The sequence below is a fragment of the Artibeus jamaicensis genome, unplaced genomic scaffold (assembly GCF_021234435.1).
Source record: "Artibeus jamaicensis isolate MK-2021 breed Jamaican fruit bat unplaced genomic scaffold, CSHL_Jam_final contig_700, whole genome shotgun sequence".
NCBI classification, from domain to species: Eukaryota; Metazoa; Chordata; class Mammalia; order Chiroptera; family Phyllostomidae; genus Artibeus; species Artibeus jamaicensis.
The window spans coordinates 10,676,732-10,701,545 of record NW_026521930.1 but is presented as its reverse complement, the minus strand read 5'-3'; the positions used below and the strand labels follow the sequence as shown (position 1 = coordinate 10,701,545).

The following is a 24,814-nucleotide window of genomic DNA, read 5'->3' as shown; positions in this document are numbered from 1 at the left end:
AAAGATTTAGGAGTTTGGGAGTGGTTTTGGGGTGGACAGGACATGGGTGGCCATGAGGGTGTCCAGGAAGCTACCCAAGTCCACAAGACTCTCTGCAAAGAATCAATGAAAACATGCACACTTGTTTATTAGCAAAGAAGACCAAAGGGCACCAGAGACTGATCCAGCAGGCAGTCCTGCCACTGGGGTGTCCACAGCCCTGGGGGAGTGTGTCTAGTGCTGTGGTAATTATTGCATCCTCACAGGCTCAGCTGTGTGCAGTCTAGCTGCACCAGCGGGGCAGCCCGGAGCAGAGGGAGGAGCAGCAGCAGTGGGAATGGGTCTGGCCTGGGTGTGCTGTTGGCCATGAGCCTCTGGATCCAGCCGAAGTACCTACTGACGTTGGTGTAGACACCGGGCCGGTTGGGCCTGCCACAGCCCACTCCCCAGCTCACGATTCCAATCTGAATCCACAGCCCATTCTTTTCACAGACCAAGGGTCCACCTGAGTCACCCTGGGGAGTGAAATGGATGAGCAGGGCCTGGCAAGGGGCAGGAGGAGCCAGTGAAGAGGTCCCAGGGCTATGGAGCTCTGCAAACTGGGTACAAATCCTACTCCCCACCTGTAAGTGACCAAGCCTCAGTTTATGTATCTGCAAAGTGGGGCAACAGTCTCTACCCACCGGATTTCACATGAGGATCAAAGGAGATACAATCAATGTAAAATGAGAAACTTTTACAGGAGGGGTAAGTAAGGGCTGCAATCATTTTCTCATTAATCAACACCAAGGGTGGGTTGGTCAAGGGGGTCACTCTTAGGCCCAAGGTTGGGAGGGGATGAGTGGTGCTTGGGTCTAGAAAGGTCCTGGCTGGGACAGGGGTACTCACTTTGCAGGTGTCACGGCTGCCATCCTCAGAGCCAGCACAAATCATGTCATCCCCGATTCTATAGAAGAAATTGGGCTGTTGGAACAGGTAGTTACACCTAGAGTTGTTTATGATGGAGACCTGTACTTCCTGGAGGGTGTAGGGAGGTGGCAGCCCTGCATGGAAGTTGAGGGGACAAAGAGAGAGAGCATCCTGAGCCTCTCCTCACCATGGTTGGGAGGAATGACATGGGCTGCAGGGGTAGAGGCCCCTGAGGCACCCAAAGTGCCTGGGCCATTGTTGTTTTTAAAGATTTTATTTCTTTATTTTTAGAGAGAGGGGGAGGGAGGGGGAAAAGAGGGAGAGAAACCAAAATGTATGAGAGAAACATTGATCATTTGCCTCTCACACGCCCCCAACGGGGACCTGGCCCACAACCCAGGCACGTGCCCTGACCAGGAATGAAAGTGGCGTACTTTCAGTTTGTGGCATGGCACTCAACCCACTGAGCCACACCAGTCAGGACAGGTTATTGTTCCTGGTGAGTCCTCCACTCTAGCCCAGCACCCAGCACATCATGGGTATGAGCAATATCACAGAAGTGCTCAGTGGCTGGACAGACTGTTACAGCACCTCCCTGAGATTCGGTTTTCCTAGCTATAGCATGCAGATGACAGCCTTTGCCCAAGCCAATGCTGAGAAACTTCAGCATGAATAGAGGGAGGGGCTAATGCAGCTGAAATCATTTATGTTTAATATACTATAGCTACAGGATCCAGGCCAAAAACTTTCTAAATTTGATGAAAGATATGAATCTACACAGTCCAAAATCTATGTACTCTGAACAAGTTGCAGGTGGGATAAACACAAGGAGATCCACACTGAGATGCATACTCATCAAAATGGCAAAAGACAAAGGGAGAATATTGTACATAGTAAGAGAGAAGCCAAACATTAAGTAGGAGTGATCTTCAACAAGATTAGCAGCCAAATTACTTTCAAACACCCTAGAGGCCAGGAGACAGTAGGATGACATACTTAGAGTGCGGACAGAATAAAACAATTAACCAAAAATTCTATATCGGGCAAAACTATCCTTCAAAAAATGAAGGAGAGGTTAAGAAATTTCCAGATAAGCAAATGCTGAGAGGGCTCACCACTAGCAGACCTGCCCTCTGAGGAAGGGGACAGGGAGCCCTTCAGGCTGAAATGAAAGGACACTAACCAGTAATTAAAACCCACCAGAAGGAATAAAGAACACTGGTACAGGTAACTACACAGACACATACAGAAGCCAGTATTATTATGGTTTTGGTTTAGAACTTATTTTTTCCTATATAATTAGAAAGACAAATGTATAATAATGTTGGGAACTGCCCTGGCTGGTTTCAGAAGCTATCCTCCCCCATGGCTAAGGCTGAGTGAGTGACCTTGAGACCATAAGCCACTAAGGAGACAAAGTTTATCTCCCTGGTAGGGTTGCTGCCTCTGACCCTTGGCCCTAGGTGGATGACTGAATAGCCAATGACAGGTAAGATTCCTCAAGGGAGGGACGACCTAAGACAGACATGGACACGAAGGAGCCCTTAGGGAAGGACTTGGGGGGCTATAGAAAAAGAAGGTGGTGGACCCTCATCCCTCAGCTTTGTCATAGCCTGAGTCCTCATTCTGTCTGTAAGAAGTCTCTTAATCTCTTGGCTGCCTTACTTCTCCTGCCGACTTAAGCCTGAAACAATGCTGGAGGTGGGTGTAGCTCTGTGCTGGAAAGGGCAGGTTCCCTGGGCGATCAGGCCTGAGAAAGAATGGATAAAATCCTGTGAAACCTGCTTTGCTAAGAATGCCCTCATTTTTCTGATAAGGGTCAAAGCATGAAATGAGTTTGTTTCCCAAAGTTTTATAGCCCTTTAGCTAACTGACCCTGACTCAGAATAAACCCTCATAGTTCTTCGAATGTTATCTATTGTTTGATCCTTACTGCCTGACAGTGATTGATGAGCTTTACCTGTATTCCAGTGCAAATTGAACCCAATAAAAGCCCATTGAGGAACAGGGTCCTGGTCCTTCTCCTTTGAGAGATCAGCCACCTTTCCTCCCCAAGCAGATCATGTCTTGGTAGACTTATTCTCATCTGTGGCAGCTGAGTTGGGGGCTCTGCCCACATAATAATAATTATAAATCTCTGTTAATGGTCACACAACATATAAAATGGTAAATTGTGACAATAACAAATTAAAGGGGAAGAATAAGGCTGTATAGAAACAGAGTTTTTGTTGACTCTTGAAGCTAAGTTGATATTAATTCAAAATAGATTGTTATAAGTTTAAGTTGTTAATTTGTAATTCCCAGGAAAGCCACTAGGAAAATAACTAAAAAATATACAGAACAGGAAATGAGAAGAGAATCAATACACTACACTAATAAAAAATGAAACACAAAAGGAGGACATAAGAAACAAAAATGGCCTTGGCTGGTACGGCTCAGTGGATTGAATGCTGGTTGGTTGCAGGTTTGTTTCCCAGTCAGGGCACAAGCCTGGGCTGCGGGCTGGGTCTCCAGTTGGCTGTGTGTGAGAGGCAACCAATTTATGTGTCTCTCACACACTGTTTCTTTCCTCCTCTTTCTCCTTACCTCCCCTCTTTCTAAAAGTAAGTAAATCAAAATTTTAAAAATATATGACATAGATATAAAATACAAAGATATGTCAAGACAGAAAACAGAATAATAGTAGAAGCAAGTCCATCTTTATTGGTGAATAATTTTAATATACATGGATTAAGAACTCCAATTAAAAGTCAGAGATTGGCAGAATAGATTAAAAACATGGGATCCAACTACATGTTGTATATGAGACAATCCTTTTATTTAAATTTAAAATTTTATTTATTGATTTTTTAGAGAGAGGAAGGGAGAGAGAGAAAAAAACATTGATTCATTGTTCTACTCTCTTATATACTCACTGGGTAGTTCCCATATGTGTCCTGACTATAGGTCAAACCCTCAACCTTGGCATGTTGGATTGATGCTCCAACCAACTGAGCTACCTGGCCAGGGCCTACAACACAATCAATCATTTTAGGTCCAAAGGCACACACAGGTTGAAAATGAAAGGTTGGGTAATGAGATTCCATGCAAATAGTAACCAAAAAAGAGCTCATGTTGCTATACTGTCAGATAAAATAGACTTTCAGTCAACACTTGTTACAAGAGAGCCCTGCCTGGTGTTGCTCAGTGGACTGAGTGCTGGCCTGCGAACCAAAGTGTGGCCAGTTAGTTTGATTCCGAGTCAGGATATGTGCCTGGGTTGTGGGCCAGCTCCCCAACAGGGAGCATGTGAGAGGTAACCACACAGTGATGTTTCTTTCCCTCTCTTTCTTCCTCCTCCTCTAAAAATAAATAAAACTTAAAAAAAAAACTTGTTATAAGAGTCAAAGCAAAGAATATGATATATTGATTAAAGTGTCAAATTGAAGAGTCTCAGCCTCACTGCCCAGAGACTAACGAGCCCCTGTCGATCTACCGCCACCCACTTTGGACACACTTTGGACGCAGAACATCCAGTCATGGATAAAAATGAACTGGTGCAGAAGGCCAAGCTGGTCGAGCAGGCTGAGCAATATGATGACATGGCAGCCTGCATGAAGATAGTAACTGAGCAAGGAGCAGAATTATCCAATGATGAGAGGAATCTTCTCTCAGTTGCTTATAAGAGTGTTGTAGGAGCCCATATCTTGGAGAGTTGTCTTGAATATTGAGCAAAAGACAGAAGGTACTAAGAAAAAAACAGCGGGTGACTTGAGAATACAGAGAGAAAATTGAGACCAAGCTAAGAGATATCTGTAATGATGTACTGTCTCTCTTGGAAAAGTTCTTCATCCCTAATGCTTCACAAGCAGAGAGCAAAGTCTAGGAGACTACTACCATTACATGGCTGAGGTTGATGTTGAGGATGACAAGAAAGGGATTGAAGATCAGTCACAACAAGCATACCAAGAAGCTTTTGAAATCAGCAAAAGGAAATGCAACCAACACATCCTATCAGATCAAGTCTGGCCATTAACTTCTCTGTGTTCTATTATGAGATTCTGAACTCCCAGGAGAGAGCCTGCTATTTTGCAAAGACAGCTTTCGATAAAGCTGTTGCCAAACTTGATACATTAAGTGAAGACTCATACAAAGCACACTGATAATGCAGTTACTGAGAGACAACTTGACATTATGGACATGGGACACCCAAGGAAATGAAGCTGAAGCAGAAAAAGGAGAAAATTGACTGGCCTTCAAACTTTTGTCTGCCTCATTCCAAAATTTACACACTTGACCATTTGTCACCCATGCTGTCCCACAAATAGTTTTTTGTTTATGATTTATGTATGTTACTTCTGTTTGAATTTCTATATTTCCCATGTGGTTTTTATGTTTAATATTAGGAGAGTAGAGCTAGTTAATATGTAGGGAGTTATATTTTCACCTTGAGGTGGCCAATATGGGGATGAGGAATTTTTACACAAGTTATGAATGTTTGGCATAGTACTTTTGGTACATTGTGGCCTCATGAGGGCCAGTGCTAAAATTGATTTCATATCTAAGCAAAAAAAATTTGCCTTCCAGGGTGTCCAACCCTCAGTCCACGGACCACATGTGGCCCAGGATGGCTATGAATGCAGCCCAACACAAAATCATAAAATCATAAATTTAAAACACTTTTTAAAGCCTTTTTAAAAAGGCTTTATTTATTTATTTTTAGAGAGAGGGGAAGGAAGGGAGGAAGAAAGGGAGGGAAACATCAGTGTGTGGTTGCCTCTCACATGGCTCCCACTGGGGACCTGGCCTGCAACCCAGGCATGTGCCCTGACTGGGAATCGAATTGGCGACCCCTTGGTTAGCAGTCCACGCTCAATCCACTGGGCCACTCCAGCCAGGGCTTTTTTAAGGCTTTTTTATTCATCAGTTTTCATTAGTGTTTGTGGATTTAATGTGTGGCCCAAGACAACTCTTCTTCTTCCAGTGTGGCCCAGGGATGCCGAAAGGTTCGATGACTCTGCCTACATATTGGTTTGTCCTGGTGGGGGATAATAGGGATAGTTGGTTCCAGTCAAAGGTGTAGTTGTTGGGGGCGCTTAGAGGGCTGTTGTGGAAATGGATGTCCCATGGATAGTACCTGCTGAACCATGTGTGTATCTGCAGAATATTCAGTCTCAATGTGCACACTTCTGGCTACACCTGCAGAAGAGTTCCTTTAGTTGTGGCCCAACTTACTCTACATAAGGGCAGAAACAGTTCACATTCATTACTTGTAAAAGTTACCTGCTGTTTGCTTTCATTATTTTTGCTACCCTCATTTTATTTCTATTTAAATATCTTAGGCAACTGAAGAACAAATGTATAACATACAGTAAAATGAAATGCTTTTTATTCGTTACTTTATGTGTATCAAACACAGCAGTGAAACAAACAAAAAAACCTCACATATTTAACTTTTTTTTAGTTTTCTTTCTGCATTTGTGATTTTTTTATACTTGCCTAACATGCATATGCTATAAAAATAATTAACAGGGAAATAACTTGAGATGATGGCCAGCTTTGTTTAATGTCTTATGAAATTTTCATGAACAGGTAAAGATGGAGGTGTAGGCAAACACACCTTACCTCCTCATAAAACTGCAGCAAAAATTATAACTAGACTACAAAAGAAATATCACCCAGAATTGTCAGAAAATTGAGCTGTATGGAAGTCCAACCACCAAGGATTAAAAGGAGCTACACTCATCCACATGGGCTGCACTACTAAGACACAGAGTCAAAGCAACTCTACCTAATACGCAGATACAAACACAGGGAGGCTGCCAAATCGAGGAGACAAAGAAATGTGGCCCAAATGAAAGAACAGAACAAAACTTCAGAAAAATACAACTAAGTGATGAAGAGGTAGCCAACCTATCAGATGCACAGTTCAAAACATGGGTACTCAGGATGCTCACAGAATTGGTTGAATTTGGTTGCAAATTAGATGAAAAAATGAAGGCTACCCTAAGTGAAATAAAGGAAAATGTACAGGAAGTCAATAGTGATGGGACGGAAACTGGGACTCAAATTAACAGTGTGGAACAGAAGAAAAAACATCCAACCAGAAAAGAATGAAGAAACAAGAACTCAAAAAAAAAAAAAAAAGGAGGAGAAGCTTAGGAACCTTCAGGACATCTTTAAACATTCCAACATCCGAATTATAGGGGTACCAGGAGAAGAGGAAGAGCAACAAGTGGAAAAGTTACTTGAACAAATAATAAAGGAGAACTTCCCCAGTCTGGCAAAGGAAATGGACTTCCAGGAAATCCAGGAAGCTCAGAGAGTCCCAAAGAAGTTGGACCCAAGAAGGAATACACCAAGGCACATCATAATTACATTAGCCAAGATTAAAATGAAAAAGAGAATCCTAGAAGCAGCAAGAGATAAGGGGACAGTCACCTACAAAGGAGTTCCCATCAGACTGTCAGTGGATTTCTCAAAAGAGACCTTACAGGCAAGAAGGGGCTGGAAAGAAGTATTCCAAGTCATGAAATCCAAAGACCTACAACCAAGATTGCTCTATCCAGCCAAGCTTTCATTTAGAATGGAAGGGCAAATAAAGTGCTTCTCAGACAAGGTCAAGTTAAAAGAGTTTATCATCACCAAGCCTTATTATACAATATGTTAAAGGGATTTATCTAATAAAAATAAGATAAAAAATAGGTACAGTAAAATGACAGCAAACTCACAATTATTAACAACCACACCTAAAACAAAAACAAAAACAAATTAAGCAAGCAACTAGAATAGGAACAAAGCCACAGAAATGGAGATCACATGGAGGGTTATCAACAGGGGAGTGGGAGGAGGAAAGAGGGGGTAAAGGTACAGAGAGTAAGTAGTATAGATGGTAGGTATAAAATAGATGGGGAGAGGGTAAGAATAGTATAGGAAATGTAGAAGCCAAATAGCTTATATGTATGACACATGGACATGAACTAAAGGGGAGAAATGTGGGTGGGAGAGGATGTGCAGGGTGGAGAGGAGTGAAGGGGGAAAAGGTTCAACAATAATAGAATAATCAATAAAATATATTTTAAAAACCAGCAAGAGAAAAAAAAAAACAAGGATAGGCTAAGAAGCCTCTGGGACACCTTTAATGTACCAATATCCAAATCATAGGGGTGCCAGAAGGAGAAGAGGAAGAGCAAAAAATTGAAAACTTACTTGAAAAAAAAATGAAGGAAAACTTCCCTCATTTGGTGAAGAAAATAGACATGCAAGTCCAGGAGGCGCAGAGAATCCCAAACAAGTTTGACCCAAAGAGGACAACACCAAAACACATCATAATTAAAATGCCAAAGGTTAAAGATAAAGAGAGAATCTTAAAAGCAACAAGCAAAAAGCAGAGTTATCTACAAAGGAGTTCCCATAAGACTGTCAGCTGATTTCTCCAAAGAAACCTTGCAGGCCAGAAGAAACTGACAAGAATATTCTAAGTGATGAAAAGCAAGGACCTATAACCTAGATTACTCTATCCAGCAAAGCTATCATTTAGAATGGAAGGGCAGATAAAGTGCTTTCCAGATAATGTCTAGTTAAAGGAGTTCATCACCACCAAACCCTTATTATATGAAATGTTAAAGGGAATTATATAAGAAAAAGAAGATTAGAAATGATGAACATTAAAATGGCTCTAAATTCACAACTATCAATAATTTAATCTAAATAACAATCCAAGCAAACAAGTAGAGGAGAAACAGAACCACAGAAATGGAGATCACATGGAGGGTTATCAGGGGGAGGGGAAGAGGGAGAACAAGGTAAAGGTACAGGAAATAAGAAGCATAATTGTAGGTACAAAATAGACAGGGGTAGGTTAAGAACAGTACAGGAAATGGAGAAGCCAAAGAACTTATATGCATGACCCATGGACATGAACTAAGTGAGGGGAATAGCTGGAGGGAATAAGGGTACCAGGTGGAGGGGGGCAAAGGGGGAAAAACTGGAATAACTGTGATAGCATAATCAACAAATTATATATTTTTTAAAAAGAAATTTTCAGCCCTGACTGGTGTGGCTCAGTGGATTGAATGCCAACCTGTAAAGTAAAGGGTCGCCAGTTTGATTCCCAGTCAGGGTACATGCCTTGGTTGTGGGCCAGGTCCCTAGTGGGGGGTGAGCAAGAAGCAAGAAACATATTAATGTTTCTCTCTCTCCCCCCACCAAAATAAATAAATAAAAATCTTTGAAAAAACCCCAAATTTTCTTGAACAATCTAAGCATAATTGTTAAGAACATGTGTATTAAGTTTATATAAGTGGAGTAAAAGTTTTATGAATGGACTTTTCAACTACTACTGTACAGCTTTTCATGTAAATTAGTCGTTTGATTCTGAAACTTTTTAAAAGGAAATTGTACCTCTTGGGAAATTTTTCCTTATTCCCTATGGCAGCTAAAGGGCTTTTACCACATTTAGATACAAAGTTTAACATAGGGACAAAATACTACTAATGGAACTACTGTTCCCAACAACATCCCATGCTCCTCCCTATCCATCTCCCTGTAAAAAATGTAATTTTTTAATTTAATCTTTTTTAAAATATATTTTATTAATTATGCCATTACAGTTCTATTTCCCCCCTTCATTTCCCTCTACCCTGCACACCCCTCCTCCATCATTCCCCCCTTTAGTTTATGACCACATGTCTCAAGTTCTTTAGATTCTATATTTCCCATACTATTCTTGCCCTCCCCCTATCTATTTTCTACCTACCAACTATGCTACTTATTTTCTGTACCTTCTCCCCCCTTCTACTTCTCCCACTCCCCTGTTGCTAACCCTCCATGTGATCTTCATTTCTATGGTTCTGCTCCTGATCTAGCTGTCCTCTTAGTTTGCTTTTGTTTTAGGTGTGGTTCTTAATAACTGTGAGTTTGCTGTCCTTTCACTATTCATCTTTTTTATCTTCTTTTTCTTAGATAAGTCCCTTTAACATTTCATATAATAAGGGCTTGGTGATGATGAACTCCTTGAATTTGATCTTATCTGAGAAGCACTTTATCTGCCCTTCCATTCTAAATGAAAGCTTTGCTGGATGGAGCAATCTTGGTTGTAGGTCTTTGGATTTCATGACTTGGAATACTTTTCCAGCCTCTGCCTGTAAGGTCTCTTTTGAGAAATCCGCTGACAGTCTGATGGGAACTCCTTTGTAGGTGACTGTCCCCTTAGCTCTTGCTGCTTCTAGGATTCTCTCCTTCATTTTAATCTTGGATAATGTAATGATGATGTGCCTTGGTGTGTTCCTTCTTGGGCCCAACTTCTTTGGGACTCTCTGAGCTTCCTGGATTTCCTTTGCCAGATTTAGGAAGTTCTCCTTTATTATTTGTTCAAATAAGTTTTCCACTCGTGGCTGTTCCTCTTCTCCTTCTGGTACCCCTATAATTCGGATGTTGGAACGTTTAAAGATGTCCTGAAGGTTCCTAAGCTTCTCCTCCTGTTTTTGCATTCTTGTTTCTTCATCCTTTTCTGTTTGGTCACTTTTTTTCCTCCTTCTGGTCCACTCCTTTGATTTGAGATCCAGTTTCCTTTCCATTACTATTGGTTTCCTATGCATTTTCCTTCATTTCAATTAGTTTAGCCTTCATATGTTCCTCTAACTTGTGACTAAAATCAACCAGTTCTGTGAGCATCCTGATCACCAGTGTTTTGAACTGCGCATCTGAAAGTTTGGCTATTTCTTCAACGCTTAGATTTATCAGCTCTGGGGCTCTGAGTTCTTCTTGAGCCATGTTTTGATCTGTTCGTGCATGTTACATATGAGGAGTGGAGCCTGAGGTATTCACCAGGGCAGGGCTACCCAGGTCGCTAGTTTGTGATGCTGAATGTGGGGGTGTGGTCAAAGAGTGGCCACCCAGGTTGCTGGTTTGTGACGCTGTATGTGGGGGCGGGGTCAGAGAGGGACAGTGGCAGTCCCTCTGACGCTTTCTGCCACTGGGGCCTGCACAGTCTGTCTCACTGCTCGCTCCTTCACCAGTTTATCTGTGTGTGAATGTGTGACCGCGGTCAGCCCTAAGTGGGTCCGAATCCTTGCGTCCTCAGTGGGTCCGCCTGCTTCTCCACACCTGGGATCCGCCCGCAGCTGCTGGAGCCTCTGGGTCATGTGCCCGGGTCGGTCTGGTGGATCTTTCCTGCCCGATCCTGCTCTGCTGCTGGCTCTGCCCCTCTTACCGGTTTGGCTGAAGGGTTTATTATTGTCAGACTTCCGTGTAGTTCAATTTTCTGTGGTTTGGCTGTGTTTCTGTTGCTAAAATTTTGTTGTTTTTAAACTTGATTGTGCGAGAAGGCACAGTGCTTCCACCTACAACTCCATCTTGGCGAAGTCCTCAGTAAATTTTTTTTTAGAGGTGGGATTGATTGGAGAAAATGTAATGTGTCCCATTTAAAATTTAGTATATAGCATTTCTAACTTTAGAAGTCACAATGTCCTTGGCCTATCAAGACATTGGGTAGCATTAAGTGTAAGTTTTGTGCTTCTAAATCACTTTTATTTTTAAATTTTCATCATTTCTTTAAAGATTTTATTTATTTTTAGACAGAAGGGAAGGAAAGGAGAAAGAGAGAGAGAAACATCAGTGTGTGGTTGCCTCTCATGTGTCCCCATCTAGGGACGTGGCCCACAATCCAGGCATGTGCCCCAAATAGGAATTGAACCAGTGACCCTTTGGTTTGCAGGCTGACATTCAATTCACTGAGCCATACAAGCCAGGACTGTTTTTAAGAATTTCTTGATACTCTTATAGCTCGCCTTTCTATTTGTCAGGTGCACAGGATTACCTTTTTCAGCCTTCTGTCTTGTCACCAACTATTCCTACTTGTTAGCCGTGTACTTGGGGAAAAAGCCACATGATCTTCCAGGCTCCACTCAGTGTCTAAGTGTACCCTGCTTCCTTTGCTTGCATCCCACACACTATTTCCCTTACCTTATTTACTGAAGCAAGTCTCTCCTTAGTTGATGAGATTGTGTTACCTCCCTGTAAAACTCTACCTATCCTGAAAGGTCTGTCATTGGCTGCATTTAAAATCCTCCTTCTTCCTCTCTTCTTTAGATAATGAGGCTAAGTTATATCCAAAGCTCACCCTACAGACTATTTCCTCAGTGCCTTGCAAAGGCACCAAACATAAATACCATTTTTTAAAAGAGGTGTATTATTTTCTTTTAGACTTAGATCCGGCTTGTTCAGGGTGGTATGGCCACAGACAGGGTGAGAAACAAAACAGAAAAAGGGGTGTGTGTGTCAAGTTGTCCAGAAGATACTATAATTATAAACATCTATACACCTAACAACCAAGCCCCAAAGTATACTCAGCAAAGCTGACAGAATTGGTGGGGAAAATAGACAGTTCTACAATAATAGGTGGAGACTTTATTAACCCACCTTTAATAATGGCTAGAACAACCATAGACAATTAGAAAATAAAGAACTGAACCCTGGCTAGTGTAGTTCAGTGGACTGAGCTACAGAACCAAAGGGCCCCAATGGTCCTGAGAACCAAAGGTTTGCTAGTTTGATTTCAGTCAGGGCACATGTGTGGGTTTCAGGCCAGGTCTCCAGTAGGGGGTGCATGATAGGCAACCACACACTGATGTTTCTCTCCCTTTCTCCTTCCCTTCCCCTCTCTCTAAAAATAAATAAATACTTTTAAAAAAGATAATAAAAAACTGAACAACACTATAAATTTATTAGACCTAACAGACATATACAGAACAATCCTCCTCAAACAACAGCAGCATACATGTCCCTGTCCAGTGCACATGGAACAGTTTCTAGGACCAGTGATCTTACGTCAGGCCATAAAATAAGCTGCAATAAATTAGAAAAGATTGAACTCGTTCAAAACATGTCTTCTAACCACAATGGACTGAAGCTAGAAATTAATAACAAAAGAAAAATTTAAAAAATTCACAAATATGTGCAAATTAAACAATATACTCTTATCCAATGGATTAAAGAAGAAATCACAAGGAAATTATAAAATACTTTGAGATAAATGAAAACACTACATGGCAAAATTTATGAGATGCAGCAAAAACAGTTCTCAGAAGAAAATTTATAGCTCAAAATGGTTATATAAATAAAGGAGAAAATTCTTAAATCAATAGCCTAACTTATACCTTAAGAAACTAGAAAAAGAAGAGCAAATTAAACTCACAGGGTGAAGAAGGAAGGAAATAATACAGAGAGGAATGGATAAAAATCAAACTAGAGAATAGAAAAACAACAGAGAAAATTAATAAAACCAAAGTTGGTTCTTTGAAAGATTAAAACAAAATTGACAATGAAAGTGGGGATGAACATTAAAAACTATACAGGAATATTATGAACAATTGTATGTCAAAAAATTATAAAACCTAGAGGAAATAGAAAAATTCCTAGAAAAACATGAACTACCCAAAACTAACTCAAGCCCTGGCTGGTGTGGCTCAGTGGATTGAGCACTGGCCTGCAAAGGGAAAGGTTGTCAGTTTGATTCCCAGTTGCAGCACATGCCTGGGTTGTGGGCCAGGTCCCCAGCTGGAGGCCTGCAAGAGGCCACTGATTGGTGTATCTCTCTCACACATCGATGTTTCTCTTCTTCTCTTTCCCCCTCCCTTCTCCTCTCTCTAAAAATAAATTTAAAAAATTTTAAAAATAATTTAAAAAGAAATAGAAAATCTGAAAAGACCTATAATAAGTTACAAGATTAAATCAATACTCAGAAATCTCCCAATGAAGAAAATCCTTGGACCATATAATTTCAATGGTGAGTTCTACCAAACTTCTGAAGAAATTAACCCCAATCCTTCCGGGACTCTTTCAATGATAGATGAGGAAGGAACAGTTCTAAACTCATTTCATAACACTAGCTTTACTGCAACACCAGAGCCCATACAAGGACATCAATAGAAAAAGAAATTGCAAATCAATATCTTTTTATGAATATACACACAAAAATCCCCCAGATACTAGCAAATTGAATCTAGCAGCATATGAAAGGAATTATACACTGTGACCAAGTAAGATTTACCTCTGGAGTACAAGGGTGGTTCAACATACGAAAATCAACCAATATAACATACCTGCCACCACAATGGCAGAATGACATAAAAAAACACATGACCATCTTAACTGATGCAGGAAAAGCATTTGGTAAAATCTGACACACTTTTATTATAAACATACCCAATAAACTAAGAATAGAGGGAACTTCTTCACCATAACAAAAGTTATATGTAAAAACCCTCAGTTAATGTCACACTAAATGGGGAAAACTGAAAGCATTAGCCCTAGGATCAGGAGCGAGACAAGGATTCCAGGTTTTGCCACTTCTACTTAACATTTTACTGGATGTTCTAGTCAGTGCAATTACTCAAGAAAAAGTAATAAAAGACCCACATTGGAAAGGAAGAAGCAAAACTATCTCTATTCACAGATGATGTGATCTTATATACAGAAAATTATAAAGAATACACAAAAAAGGACAAGTTCATAAACAAATTCAGCAAATTTGCAGTATCCAAGATAAGACTCAAAAGTCACTTACATTTCTGCCCTGACCAATTTGGCTCAGTTGACTGGGTGTCATCCCACAAAGTGAAAGGTTACTGGTTCGATTCCTCGTCAGGGTACATGCCTCAGTTGTGGGTTCGGTTCCGAGTTAGGGCATATGAGAGGTAACCAACTGATGTTTCTCTCTCACAGTGATTTTTTCTCCTTTTCTCCCTCCCTTCCCCTCTATCTAAAAATAAGTAAATAAAATCTTTTTTAAGTGAGTTATATTTCTATATACTACCAATGAAAAATTCCAAAAGAAAATTTAAAAAGAAATGTTATATAAAATAGCATCAAAGAGAATAATATAGGAATAATTTAACTAAAGAGATGAGAGACTTGGGCACAAAAAAAACTACACAACATTGCTGAAAGAAATTAAAGAAGAACTAACTAAATAAAAACATATCCTGTGTTCATGGAATGGAGACTTATTAAGACGAAAAATCTTCCCCCAAAGCAATCTACAGATCAAGGTAATCCCTATCCAAGTTACAATGGATTTTTAGCAGAAGTTGACAAGGTGATCCTAAAATTTATAAGGAATATTAAGAGGCCCCCAAATAACCAAAGCAATATTGAAAAAGTAGAACAAAGTTGGAGGACTCATACATTTTCAAAACATACTATAAAGCTACAGGAACCGAACAATGAGGTCCTGACATAAGGATAAACATACAGAACAATGGAATAGAATTGCAAGTCTGGAAATAAACCTATATACCTATGATAAATCCATTTTTCACAAAGTTGCCAAGACAACTGAATGAAGGAGAGAATAGTTTTTTTTCAATGATAAGTGTTTGCACAACTGGATATTCACATGAAAAAGAATGAAGTTGGACCCCTACCTCACACCATATGCAAAAATCAACTCAAAATGGATTAAAGACATAAATATAAGCATTTAAACAATAAAGCTTTTAAAAGAAAACATAGGGGTAAATCTTCATCACCTTGTATTTGGCAATGGTTCCTCAGATTTGACCTCAAAAGCACAAGCAAGAAAAGAAAAATATAAAATTTAAACTTCATAATTTTTTAAAATTGTGCATCAAAAGACACTATCAAGAAAATGAAAACAAACCTACAGAATGAGAGAAATGTTTGTGAATCATATACCTAATAAAAGTTTAGTGTCCAGAATATATAAATAACAATTGCCATTCAATAACAAAAATAAATCATTTTAAAAATACATAAAGGACTTGAATATTTGTCCAAGGAAGACATACAAATGGCCAACACACACATGAAAAGATGCTCAACATAAGTAGTTATTAGAGAAGTGCAAATCATAACCACAATGAGATACCACTTAACCCTGACAAGAATGGCAAAATAAATAAATAAAGGGAAAATAACAAGTGTTGAAAATGGAGAGAAATTATTATCCTCATCTATTGGTGATGGGAATGGAAAATGGTGTAACTACTGTGTAATATTGTTGATTCCACAAAAAGTTAAACGTAGAATTACCATGTGATCCAGCAGTTCCACTGCTAAATATATATGTAGAAGAATTGAAAAAGGTATTCAAATAATAATTTGTATACTAATGTTTGTAGCAGTTCTGCTTGCAATACCCAAAAGAAAGAAACAACAGAAATGTCCATCAATGGACAAATAAATAAATATGATGTATCCATACAATGGAATATTATTCAGCCATAAAAAGAAATGAAGTTCTGATTCATGCTACATTGTGGATGAAACTTGAAAAACATTATGCTTGTTAAATTATTCCTCACAGTCCTGCAGATAGAAAGAGAAGGCTTTCAGCCAAGATGGAGGTGTAGGTAGATATGCTTCACTTCCTCACAGAACCAAAAGGATAATAACCAACTTAACAACAAAAAGCAACCAGAACTGCCAGAAAATTGAATTGTATGGAAGTCCAACAACCAAGGAATAAAGAAGAAATATTCATCCAGACTGGTAGGAGGGGCGGAGACAGGCAGACAGGTAGGAGACGATGTGTGGTGAGGCTGCAGCTGGCAGACTAGTATATCTCACATTCGAGCGCAGATAAGCCAGGAGATACAACTGGGGAGCGAGACAGACCATGCAACCCAGGATTCCAGCATGGGAAACTAAAGTCTCAAAACCTCTGGCTATAAAAATCTGTGAGGGATGCAGTGGCAGGAGGAACTCCCAGTCTCACAGGAGAGTCCTATGGAGAGATCCACAGTATCCTAGAATGTACACAAGCCCACTCAACCAGGAATTAGCACCTGAAAGGGCACAATCAGCTTGTGAGAAGCAAGGGAAGTGGCTGAAAGGGGGGCAAGAGCCAAGCAAGTGGCACTGTTCCCTCTCTGACCACACCCCCACCCCTCTCCCACATACATCTCCACAACCCAGAGAAGCGGATTGTCCCACGTTGGCAAACACTTAAGGCTCCACTCCTTACAATGTAACAGGCGCACCAAAACAGAGAAATATGGCCTAAATGAAAAAACAGATCAAAATTCTAGAAAAGGAACTAAATGGCAAGGATATAGCCAACCTCTCAGATGTGGAGTTCAAAACACTGGTTATCAGGATGCTCATAGAGATGATTGAGTATGGATGCAAAATGAAGGAAGAAGTGAAGGCTATGCAAAGTGAAATAAAGTAAAATATACAGGGAACTAACAGTGAGGGAAAGGAAACTGGGACTCAATCAACAATTTGGAGCTGAAGGAAGAAATAAACATTCAACCAGAACAGAATAAGGAAACGAGTTCAGAAAATGAGGAGAGGCTTGGAAATCTCTGGGACAACTTTAAATGTTCCAACATCCAAATCATAGGGGTGCCAGAAGGAGAAGAGGAAGAGCAAGAAATTGAAAACTTATTTGAAAAAATAATGAAGAAGGAATTCCCCAATCTGGCAAAGGAAATAGACTTCCAGGAATTTTAGGAAGATCAGAGTCCCAAACAAGTTGGACCCAAGGAGAAATACATTAAGGCACATCATAATTATATTAGCAAAGATTAAAGATAAGAAGAGAATCTTAAAAGGAGCAGGAGAAAAGGAGACAGTTACCTACAAAGAAGTTCCCATAAGACTGTCAGCTGATTTCTCAAAAGAGACCTTACAGGCAAGAAGGGGCTGGAAAGAAGTATTCCAAGTCATGAAAGGCAAGGACCTACATTCAAGATTTTTCTATACAGCAAAGCTTTCATTTAGAATAGAAGGGCAGATAAAGTGCTTCCCAGATAAGGTAAAGCTAAAAGAGTTCATTATCACCAAGCCCTTATTATATGAAATGTTAAAGGGACTTATCTAAGAAAAAGAAGATCAAAACTAGGAATAGTAAAATGACAACAAACTCACAACTATCAACAACTGAACCTATAAAAAATAAAAAACAGACAACTAAGCAAACAACTAGAACAGGCCAGAATCACAGAAATGGAGATCACATGGAGGGTTATCAGCAGGGAAGGGGAGGGAGGAAAATGGGGGGAAAAGATACAAGGAATGAGAAGCATAAATGGTAGATACGAAATAGACAGAGGGAGGTTAAGAATAGTATAGGAAATGGAGAAGCCAAAGAATTTATATGTATGACCCATGGACATGAACTAAGGAGGGGGGGGAATACTGGTGGGAGGAAGTGGTGCAGGCTGGAGGGGGAGAAAGGGCAGAAAAATCGGGGCAACTATAATAGCATAATCAATAAAATGTACTCAAAGAAAACATTACGCTCAGCAAAAGTAGCCAGACACAAAATGTCACATATTGTATGATTCCATTTCCATCAAATATCCAGAATAGGTAAGTTCATAGAGGTAAAAAACTGATTAGTGGTTGTTAAGGGCTGGAGAGAGGAGGTAATGGAGAGTTACTGCTTAATGGTTATAGAATGCCATTTTGAGATGATGAAAATGTTCTGCATTTAGATGGTGGTGATGGTGAATATACAAAAACTCACTGAATTGTATATACTTTAAAACAGTGAACTTTATGGTTTGTGAATTGAATCTCAATGATAACAAAAACCAGCTCTGGGTGGGCGGCTCAGTTGGTTGGAATGTTGTCCTGCAGGTTCGATCCCCAGTTGGGGTGCGTACAAGAGGCAACTAAGATGTTTCTCACATCGATGTTCCTCTCTCTTTCCCTTCCTCTCACTCTAAAAAACCAATAAAGTTATCTTTGGGGTAGCATTAAAAACAACAACAACAAAACCAAAACAACAAACCAATGCCTAAGGCCTTTCTGAAAAGTCCACCCTCAAAATCCCCAGACCCCTGCAGGTTGGGGAATGCAGCCTGGGGGGAAACTAGCCCCCTCCATGCTGGTTTCTGGCTCACAGTCTTTGGGGGGGACAGGGAACTGAGCGTGGGCGCAGAAAGTCCTGGCCTTTCAGGGGGAGCAGGAGTGGGCAGCAGGTGGGGAGAGAATGCTGATCAGACCCACAGAGGGGACCAAATGTACAAAGACCAAGGTGGGGGCTCAAGTGGGTGGAAAGGAGGATAATGTCTCCCTCTTACCCATCCATCTGTCCCCAGCCTCACCATTATTCTCACGGATGTGCCCCCAGCCAGTCACCCAGCAATTAGTCTGGTTCCGGAACTCAAAGGAGGAGGCCATCACACAGATGGGCTGGATGTACTTATTGTAGGTGACAGAGGAAGTCAGCCTCAGCAGGGCAATGTCGTTGAATGAAGACCCCTTGAAATCAGGGTACATAATAATGTCCTGCACCTTGTAACGATGGTAGAAGGCCCGCAAGTTCCAAAGAGATGGCCTGGAAGATTGCTCACCAAACTGGACCGCCCAATTTGAGGCATCTCTGTGCCTGGTAGGGGAAGAGAGAGGAGTTAGGCGTCCTTAGCAAAGTGCGGGCCACCTGAGCATCCCTGGGACCCACTTCCTGAGAGAAGACAGCCCAGGGAGCTACTAGGGCTCATCCTGGACACCATGAACAGTTCTTCTTATGGGACATGTACAGTGAAGAAATGGTGAGAGCCTAGAAGGCTGCAACCAAAACTCCAGAACCTGGGCATTTGGGGTATGGGGGCAGAACAGGAGGGTGCCTCTCTTTGTGGTCTGATCTGACCAGTCACTCAGCCAGCCTGTCACCTCTCTGAGCCAAACTAAAAAAATGATGAGCAGAAGAACAGGGGCCAAAGTGGGACAGTCAGCAGGGCAGGGTCAAAACAGCTGCAGGAGCTACTGCTGCCCCCCGCCAGGCTCTGCCCAACATGCACCCACCTCAGCCCATTCCTCCCACCCACCGCACATCTCCCCTGGGAGGTGGGTGAGGAAGGTGAAGGCTAGTTGTGCCATTTACTGAGAAGAGAACAGGAAAGAGAAAAGAAAAGAAACACAAATGTACACGGGTATGTTCTGGAAGACCTTTCTGCAAAAAAAAAAAAAAAACTGAACAAAATTCACTGCAGGGACACTTGGGGGACTCCTGTGGAAGACGGTGAAAGCTGATGTCAAAGAGGCCCTTGTCCTTCACGGGCAGCACCAAAAGTTGGTGCATTGGTCCCTGCATATGGGAATCTTCGGGGTCTGGAAAATCATCATCTCCCTCCTCCTCAGAAGCATCCTCCTCTCTCTGCCTCTCCGCCCTTGGAGCCTCCTCCTCAAGTTCCCTAGCATAATCTGGCGAAAGAGGCTCATCACCATGATCGGCCAGGGATGCTGCTGGAGCCGGCAGTGGTTTTGGCTGGAGGGAGGTGTATCCTTCCACTCTTGATGCCAAAGTGTCTGCTATAGATTTCTTTACTTTCAGTTCCTCCTTCTGTGGATCAAGCACGTCACCAATGAGAGCCCACAAAGTGAAAGTAAAAATGGGCATTTGCGCCAGCCCCTCAGCGGTATACCATCCACAATTTTTCACCTACCTTTGCCCATGTCAAAGCCCAGGTTAAGTGCTGGCAAGGCCATGCTTGACCACTTGTGTCTGCAAAGCAGAGCAGGCCAGCAGCTGAGGGCAGCCAGAACCCAAGGGGGTTGAGAGGGAAATAGATAACCGCAAGCTTCATCTGAATGAGACTTGTAACTTTTACAGAAGACATGTTTATCATTTAGCTAGCCTGGGAACGGAACAATCTTTGCCCGCAGCATTGCCCTAAGTCTGCAAAACTTCCTTGAGCTTTTTGTAAGCAACCCCTATAAAGTAAATGTGGAGACCGTGTTCAGGGTCATTGTCACTCCATCCAAGGACAATGTTCCGCCTGGCCCCCGCTTTTCCTTAACCTGTGTCGTGTTGTGTTTTTCTTAATCTCCTGTTACCTCCACTTAGGGACCTCCACCCCACGCTGTTTGTGGCAGGTGGTGCCCACACAGGGCCCTGAGTGGGGGGAGGTGGGGTGGGGTGGGGTAGCGGTGGGGGGTACTCCTTCATCCAGGTGAGGAGATGCTCCTGAGGGCGCACTGCAAGTCTCGAAGTAAGGTAAGGAGCATATTGTTTTAGCCAGGTGTAAAGCATGGGGAATGCAGACTCCACCAAGAGGCGGCTTTATGTGCAAATGCTTAAATCTATGCTTACAGCGAGGGGAACCAAGGTGCGTAGCTCTCAATTAGAGCAGTTCCTGGACTTTGTCCAGCAGACTTGCCCTTGGTTTCCAGATGAGGGAACTATTAATGAAATTACATGTCCAGTGAACATCACTGGACCTTGGTGTGTGGATGCTGGCCTCCAAGTGCTTGAAGAATTACATAAGGCCTTGAGTCGCCCTAAATGTACGCCCGGCCTTATTGTGGCCAGAATTACTACCCTTGTCACAGTCCTTGCATCAGCAGCCACAGCTGCTGCTGCGCTTGCTCAAAGTATCCAAAATGCTGAATTCATTAATAGCGTAGCCCATAACACTTCTGTGGCTTTAAATACTCAAGTGCAATTGATGTTAAGCTAGAAACTAAGCTTAATGCACTAGAAGCTGTAGTAATAGGTCTAGGAGATCAAATACAAGCTATTCAGTTTGGACAGCAGCTGCAGTGTCATGCAAAATACCAATACATATGTGTCACTCAAGCTCGTTATAATAGCAGTCAATGGAACTGGGAGAGGGAAAAGCACACCTGCTAGGAATATGGCATGATAGCAATATAAGCCTAGATTTAATTTGCTTGAATCAAGAAATTAGGAATATACAAGAAGCCAGAGACCCTATTATAAACCCTGCCCAAGTAGCTCAAGAGTTACCGAGTTAAAAGGTTTGAATCCATTCAATCTATTAAAACACACCACACGGAATGTGGGGGGACTTGTGCTCGTGATTTTAATTTTACTCTGTGTTTTTTTCCTTAGTCTGCTGACAAGTCCGAGGGGAGCTCCAGCTAACTGGCCTAGCATAACATTGCCTGCATTTAGAAAAGAAAAGCAAGGGCCAGGTGCAGCATTGTCCTCGGATGGAGAGACAATGACCCTGAACATGGTCTCCACATTTACTTTATAGGGGTTGCTTACAAAAAGCTCAAGGAAGTTTTGCAAACTTAGGGCAATGCTGCGGGCAAAGACTGTTCCGTTCCCAGGCTAGCTAAATGATAAACATGTCTTCTGCAAAAATTACAAGTCGCATTCAGCTGAAGCTTGCGGTTATCTATTTCCCTCTCAACCCCCTTGGGTTCTGGCTGCCCTCAGCTGCTGGCCTGCTCTGCTTTGCAGACACAAGTGGTCAAGCATGGCCTTGCTGACACTTAATCTGGGCTTTGACGTCAGCCTTCACTGTCCTCCACAAGCTCCTATGGGCGCGGCCATCTGCTGTGGGGCCTGGGGCTCAGGATAACACGAGAGTCAGTCACATCCGTATAAGACATGCATGGTGCAAACCCAAGGGCCCTGTCCACAGGCCATCGCACGCAGCCACCGGACTTACTTTACAAAGCAATGTGCTGCGGAGAGCACCCAGCGCGGGTTGAGCAGGCTCCCTCCGCAGGTGTGGCCTTTATGAAAGCGCAGGCTGACCTGCCAGGGCCAGCGCCCGAGGACCGAGTCTTCTCCGCCCACTACGCGCGGGTAGATGTTCTGGTGGCCACATGGCTCTGGAATGGACAGATGGACATGGAGCTGAGCTGCAGAAGACAGGCATTGCCTGCCCACCCTCAGCCCCAGGGAAACCGCGGGTGTCCTGGGGTCCTGCAATCCACGGAGAAGGGGCTGTTGGGGAACCTCCCCACGTGGTCTGCATCCACCCCTCCCCCAGGGGCCCATCAGTTACGTGTGAGCCAGGACGAGTTCTCGAAACCTGGGGTGGGAGAGATGAAAAGATAGAGTGCATTTTGTGCTCAGACCTAGGTGCCCTGAGCCAGGAAACGCGTTTGTGGGCGCCTTACCTGGAAACAGCTGGCCCTGATTCTGCGAGCCTGAAGTGAGGAAAGAAAATGAACTCCCCTCGGTCTCCACGCTCCCATCCTACCCTGGTCACCCCTAGCCACCACCTGAGCTCACCCAGCATCTCAAGTTCCACTGGCACCAACAGTTGCACCAGCAGCTGCACCAGCAGCAGTGCCGCGACTGGAGCGCCCATGGCCTACTCTCCCGTCGCCTGGCGCCCCCTTCTGCTTCTGCCAGCCCCTGGGCCGGGCTGGGGCGCCCCCTGGGGAAGACGCGAACCCTGGCCGCCATCTTCTCCTAGCTTGACCTCTCTGGGTCCAACAGCTTTTGGGAATATCCAACCTCACAGCAACCCCAGCTTTGAGTTTCTGCTGGGGCCGGGTCCCCGGCTACACCCCTTGACATATCAAGGGTCATAACCCGGGATCCAGTGCACCTAAACAATCCCTTCTCTCAACCCTGGGATCCTGACTGCCCCCTTTTCTACCCACTCCCCTTCTAAGAAGGAACAAGGACCTGCCCACAGCCAGAACTCCCCGGAAAGTCCTCACTAAGTGCTCATTGGGAACGAGCACTGTGTCACCTCTGTTAAAAATAATGATCCTTGCCCTGGCTGGATTGAGTGCGGGCCTACGAACCAAAAGATCGTGGTTCGATTCCCAGTCAGGGCACATGCCTGGGTTGCAGGCCAGTTCCTGGCAGGGGACGCACGAAAGGCAACCATACATTTATATTTCTCTCCCTCTCTCCTTCCTTTCCCCTCCCCTCTAAAGAGAAATAAGTAATAGTAAAGAAATCTCTCTTAAAAAAGGAAAAAATGGGACCCACAGAATAAAAGCTGGTCTGGTTTTGATCACCAGAAAGCTATTAGCCTTCCTGTCTACCTGCTGTTACACATCTGGCCTCAACTAACTCCACAGACTCTGCAGACATCTTTCCTTTCTTGTGGGCATGTAGCAGGGCACCAATACCAACGAGCTGTCTCTTCAATCACAGACGTGAATGGACAACCAAGCCCGCTGCACGGAACCACCCTCCAAGTCAGTAGTTCACTAGAAGGGTTCACAGAACTCGAACAAGGTATTATACTCATGCTTACGGTTCGTTACAGTGAATGGACACAGACAACATCAGCACGTGCAAAAGGTGCAGAGGACAGACTCTGGGACAGACTGTGTGTGAGCATCCAGCTGTCCTCTCTCAGTGGAGTCAGCTGGTCAGTGCAGAATTCTCCCAGCAATGACTTGTAACAACACACGTGAAGCATTGCTAACCAGGGAAGCTCACCTGAGCCTCGGTGTCTGACGTTTTTCTTGGGGTTCCATCCCATAGGCGCAGGGTACCCATGTAACTGACCATAGTTCTCAGATTCCAGCCAGAGCAGGCAGAGGTCCAACTGGTACAATGTGACCCAAGGTCCCACCGTGAATCACACCGTTGGCATCAACTATCAAGTGGCACACGGCTCCAGGTCTACAAAGGCACTATTTCCAAGCAGGACATTCCAAGGGCTCAGGGGTCATTTCCTAGGAGCTGGTCAAGGGCTGACCTTTTCTTTAGACTCTGTAGGGTTTGAATATCCTAGGTGTCTCTTCAGTTAACCTTTAACTGCATGACAATCAAGGATGAAGAAATGTCTGAGAAAAATCTGCACATGCACCAGGAGGGTCTATCGGAACGAACTAAACTGGACGCCAGAGAAACCGAGCTGACTCCGGAGGGAACGTCGGACAACTTGGAAATTCTAATTGGTATCCTACAAAAGCTTCCAGAAGTATTTACAATCATTAAACAAGAATTATTTGGAAAAAGAACAATCCAAGAACCAGAAAGAGTGTTGGAAAATTTTAAATGTTGAAGTAAAACATTTTAGGCAAAGAGCTGAATAGTAAAATAGACATCGCTACAGAATGGACCGGTGAGCTTGAAGATACAGAAGAGGAACACGGTCGGAACTCAGAGCAAAAATTTAAAAGGGCAGATTCCATGAGAGAACATCGTAAAGACACGGAGGGGACTGAAGACTGGCTCGGGAAGCCCGGACAGCAGTATGGTGGTCACCAGAGGAGGTGGGGAGAGTAGTAAAGAATA

General features: G+C 42.8%; 1 protein-coding gene and 1 pseudogene across 1 annotated transcript; one reads left to right on the top strand and one right to left on the bottom strand.

Annotated features, from left to right (window-relative positions):
• Positions 1-239: 239 nt before the first annotated feature.
• On the bottom strand, positions 240-22,916 carry LOC119058117 (serine protease 41-like). The gene is made up of 5 exons (XM_053671738.1): positions 22,838-22,916; positions 22,266-22,431; positions 18,948-19,231; positions 868-1,022; positions 240-521 (listed from the first exon to the last, which is right to left on the bottom strand). The coding sequence occupies exons 1-5, from the start codon at positions 22,914-22,916 to the stop codon at positions 240-242; spliced, it is 966 nt and encodes a 321-aa protein (XP_053527713.1).
• Positions 4,407-5,116, top strand: LOC119054806 (14-3-3 protein zeta/delta-like; annotated as a pseudogene).
• Positions 22,917-24,814: the final 1,898 nt, after the last annotated feature.